The sequence below is a fragment of the Morone saxatilis genome, unplaced genomic scaffold (genome assembly GCF_004916995.1).
Source record: "Morone saxatilis isolate NCDOM2014 unplaced genomic scaffold, NCSU_SB_2.0 Contig16, whole genome shotgun sequence".
NCBI lineage: Eukaryota > Metazoa > Chordata > Actinopteri > Moronidae > Morone > Morone saxatilis.
Genome location: NW_023339718.1, coordinates 4,383,272 through 4,388,382, shown reverse-complemented (window position 1 = coordinate 4,388,382; position 5,111 = coordinate 4,383,272). Strand labels below are relative to the sequence as shown.

General features: G+C 39.2%; 1 protein-coding gene across 2 annotated transcripts in view; it reads right to left on the bottom strand.

Annotated features, from left to right (window-relative positions):
- Window positions 1–5,111, bottom strand: part of adgrd1 (adhesion G protein-coupled receptor D1) — a gene marked incomplete at its 3' end in the record, with an annotated part of 41,204 nt that overhangs the window by 4,041 nt on the left and 32,052 nt on the right. For both annotated transcript variants that reach the window (XM_035658312.1, XM_035658313.1), the window contains 3 exon segments: window positions 1,056–1,209; window positions 1,913–2,024; window positions 2,656–2,759. In XM_035658312.1, coding sequence (XP_035514205.1) covers window positions 1,056–1,209; window positions 1,913–2,024; window positions 2,656–2,759 — 370 coding nt within the window.

Sequence of the window (5,111 nt, the reverse complement as noted above, 5' to 3'; positions counted from 1 at the left end):
CAATGGAGCTGCCCCCTACTGGTCATTATAAAAGAAAGCAGGTTTAAGACACCTCCACGTTGGTTTTACTTCACAGACCCAGAACTTCTGTCCACTAATATTATACTGTCAATGGTCACGACCTAACCCTGCTCCATGGCGCTACCTGTGGTCACAAACTCAACAGGGTACCTTTAATCAAAGTACCACTAACACAAACTGACACATGCTAACCCTAAAGCTTTTAGTGCCCCTATTAACACTCATATTTGCCTGAAATCAGCAGGAATCATCTCAAAACAGCCTAGTAGACTTAAAAGGCTTCGACCAAGGCCACAGACATACAGGTAACACGTTAAACTCCAGCTACTGTCTTAACATACACCTTTTAAACCCAGTGGTTTTATTTATCTGCTGTGCTGCTAATTGCTAATTTCCCCTGAAAATAACTCATTTTCTTTTTGGCTAGCGCGCAGTGCTACGAGGAAACTTTTACTTTAGAGGAGGAGGAAATGAGAGATAAAGCAGTCAACGGGGCTGTATCGCAGCTATAGCAGCAGCGAATCATTACAAAATGAGCATTTACTTTTTTTATGTATAACAGCTATACTTCTGTCAGACAAGTCTCCAGCACATAATTTGCAGTTGGCCACACAAAATGAAAAATTACTCTGGCCAGAAGAAAGGAAGTAATAAAAAAAAGGGGATCGTTTTTTCCTCTAATGGCTTCAGCATGTGAAGGAGAGACTATGCATTCCTCCGCAGCCAAAGACAGTATACGTATGTCCCGTATTCTTTTTATCTGTCCATCAAACTCTGCTTCTCTGACATCAGGAGAGGCAATTGTTGTACTGGAATGTAACTCAAAGCAGATTTATTTAACAGGGTCATACTTATTTACAATACCTAACCAGTAAGGTTGCTTAAAAGGTCAAAAATATCAAATCATATTTGCAGTGATGGCACTTGAGGTCGGAGGGGGACATCAGGGGACAGTGAAAGAAGACAAACGAGTAAAATGTAATAATTAGACAGGTATCTTGTGTGTTATTCTGTGTATTAATGAGCAGGCCTACCCCATCCAATGCCGTAGTAGTAGAAGTGTTTGCTGCCCTCGGAGCCGAACACCTTCACCACCATACTGTAGAGGTGGAGACCCTCCACCAGCATCCAGGCGAAGGCGCTCAGAAAGAAGAAGTGAAGCAGGACAGCCATTACCTTACAAGGCAGCTAGGAGAGAGGGGACAGAATCTGGCTTTTAACATCCAAAATATTCTCTTTTTCATCATTATTTTGGCATTTTTTACTATTAAAAAGCTTTTTTTTATAATCACATTTTCCTGTTTTATGTTCTGTTTTTCACCAGTGGTTTGTTTTTGTTTTCTTTTAGATTCAATTATTCTTGATTTGAATCACTTATTTATTGGGAATTTCACTTTAACTCATTTTATATTGTTACACAGTGCTTCTCTTAATACATATTAATAGTAATTTGTATGTTCTAATAATCTGGATCTGATGCTTAATTCTTCTTCGAATAACGATCCCACAATCCCACAATAGAAATAGAAACAAATGTACAAACATACAAATACAAGGGGTACATTAATGAAGAAAGTTGGAGAACCACTGGATTGATCTATCATATCACTTTTCTCCTCCTATCCCATGCTTAAGAAATATATTTTAAAAAATGTATTCCATTAAAGCTCCATTCTCAATACTTATCAATGTAAATCAGGAACTACGGTTACTAATAATAATCTTTATTATTAAAACACATCACAGTAAATCACAATACAAACAATAATAAACAACATGCACAGTACAGACAGAAACAGATGTGGTTCCACTGTAAGTTATTATTTTATATTCATCATTCAAACACTCTTTGTATTTGTGATAATAATGGTAACCTGTAGTGTGTACCCACCGTGCCCGGGTCGAAGCGAGCGCTGATGAGCAGTAAGATCTCAGCCACCAGGATGGCAAAGGACAGGTTGGCGTGGATGTGGTAGCGTTGGTTACGTATGGTGCTGACTGAGCTGCGGAGCAGGAAGAGGACAACATTACATTAACTTGTTGTACTCTGGTAATAACGACACTTAATATATCAAAAATAAACGCTTTGAATACAGATGTGCAGTACAATATACAATATACATGTATATTAAACACAGCAGGACTCAACATTAACTTTTTGAAATATACCATTCACTTGTCCGTCAAAAAATGACAATCTTGGCAACTATCATTTCCAGCTTCACAAATGTGACTATTTGCGGCTTTTCCTTAAATTATTATTTAATTATTTCTAATTTATTTGTAATAATTTTGAGGTTTTAACTGTTGATTGGACAAAACAAACACTGTCAAAGTGTCACTTTGGGCATTTCTTACTATTTTCAGCATTTTTACAAACCAAACAATCAGTGGATTAATGGAGAAAATCATTAGCAGGGATCAATCATTAGTTACAATAGTTCAAAAAGAGCTCCACCTCCAGCAACTACAACAGTAAAATCCTGCTTTTACATTAATGAATGAGTCATAACATCTAATGACATCATGTATAATAATATAAAAGTCACAGGGTTTTTTTTTCTGCTTTCTTTGTGACTTTTAGTTTGTCTGGTGGGGCAAATAAACTTCTGTATGTGATGAACTGATACTTACGACAGAATTGCAAAGGTGACCAGCGTGATGGCGAGACAGAAGATGGAAATTGAGCAGCCAACATAACCGATGGTTGACAGTGCCACCCTGTGGCCGGTGGTGAGCTGTGTATGGAGAGAGAGGGAGAGAGAAATAGAGAGAGAGAGAGAGAGAGAGAGAGACGTCAGCATTAATGGTCGAGACAACATGTTATTATTATTTTTGCCACAACGCACACGCAAAGCTTAGTTCAGCCTGTTTCATTCAGCCTGTATCATTAGCCAGGAAATCTAAAGGGGCCCAGTAGAGTTTATGATGATGAACACAATGCTGGCTCTCATTAGTGTTTCTCAGGCTGGCTGCTCTCAAGGACTGGGCATACATAAAGCACCTCCTGTGTAAAATGATAAAACACAGAGGCTGGAATCAAAATGTTTACTACAGTTTCTGACAGGTATTCACATAGTATTTGTTTTTATCTTACCTATTTGAACTCTTTTTTGGGGTTAAGTTGTAAAGGTCTCTTTTCAAGTAACAGTCAACCCACATGTTTTTTCTATCATCCCGGCCCCCCCACCAAAAAAAAAAAAAAGACAAAAAAAACAAAAAGAAAAAATGAAGTCTCTTTTAAAAGTACAGTCAAACACCTGTTTTTATGATTTTATGATGATTACAGGCTGCGTCTGTCAGGAGTCGGACAGAAAATCACGTTCTTTTTAATCAGGCTGTTTTGGAGAGTGTTATCAGGTATGGAATTCCTGCATGGTTTTGGGAACCTTCCTGTGTCATTAAAATCAAAATCAGAGTTTCACATAGTAGCCTAAAAATAAGCAGAGACATAACCATAAATGACTGATGTCTCACAGTGTTTTTTTTTAGAGCCTGAGCACTGACCGCTGTGAAGACCTTTTGAAATGCAAGGAATTATTCTTATTTCCAAATTTTTTTTGAAGCTGCAACATGCTTGAAAACTCAGGAAACAAGGCACAAAATTCAACAGTGGCAGGAAGTTATGGATTATATAGGTCCCGCACTTGGCGTGGCAAAGTGGCTCGACAGCACCCCCTAATCTCAGTCCCTGAGCACGTTTTATTGATATGTATGAACAAAGTTTGTTGAATTTAGTGGTCGTTATTGGCGATTTGCACATGTCGTATTTTGACAAACTCCTCCTAGGGAATTGATCGGATCGACTTTAGATTTGGTCAGTCCAATCTAAACACCATCACAAATATATGTTGCTTTTTGCAACTGAGTGTCGTCAAACTCCAATGTTTCGCCAAACTGAACACATTTACATGACGACATTGAACAGGAAGCACCATCTACTGGAAAAAGGAAGTAAAGCTTGTCTGGCAGTCATCATCTGATTGGCGTGAAATGTTCAGGGTGTGTTTGTTTTTGTTTTGGTATTGTATTTCTGTGCACTCCTTAATGTTTCCTGCCACTTATATTGATGTGGTCTAGCCTAAGTCAATCTATTTTTAAGATCTAATTTGTACATTGTCCAAGAGGCTTAAGAGTGACAGCGATGTTTCTCAATATGCACATGTACAGCCCTCGTGCATTGATGTTGTTTTGGAGTTCAGGCTATTTTAAGGGGTTTTCGGTTTGATTCTCCATTAACCGTCTTCACAAGCGCCTTTTCATTACCAGTGCAGAGGAGTCTCAGCCTTCCAGAAAAAGGATACGTGGGATGTTCCCTCGCAGCTGAGGGATGAGGCAACCCACTAATTAGAGACTGGCTGAGGGAAAGTATAGCATCAAATAGACTTTTGCTCCTTAAATACAGCACTGCCCCCCTTAGCTGCAATAAGAAGTCTTCTTTTCTATTTAAAGAAGCCATCGTGGATGCTGACCGTACTCTTATGGCACATATTCTTGGATAACAAAGAGTGAGACTGTGGTGGACACACATGGCTCTACATTCAGATACTGTAAATGTAAAAAAAAAGGGAAGAGAAGGGAATGGTTGTTATCCCAGATGTTTTAAAGGGACAGTTATTTAGAGGATGGTTCAAAAGGGGGCAGTTTTTGGTCTCTTGAGAGTCTGTGGTCCTTGAGGAATGGACCACTGACCTGACCCAAAAGAACCACACTTAATCATGGTTGTCCAGAGTACTTCTCTATAAAACCACCAGTGAAACCGACATTGTGACTGTGTAGGTCTGCTCACAATTGACCTACAGGGAGGAACGATAAACTGTCCAAATGCTTAAGTGGGGGCCTCTGGTTGGTGGTAAACCACTGCTTCCTGTCCAATTACGTCCCCACAAATCTTCTTATTTTGTGACAAAGACGCAGAGGAGGGACACTTTTTTTTAAAACGGCTGGTGCAGAGGGATAAACCTTCCTCTCAAAAGTAGTGGGAGGTTTCTGAAAACGTCCCTACAACAGATTAAATAAAAAAAGCGCTGCGGAGAAAATTGTCTTTTCACAGCAGATATTTGGACTTGTCACAGCAGGAAGCGCACAGG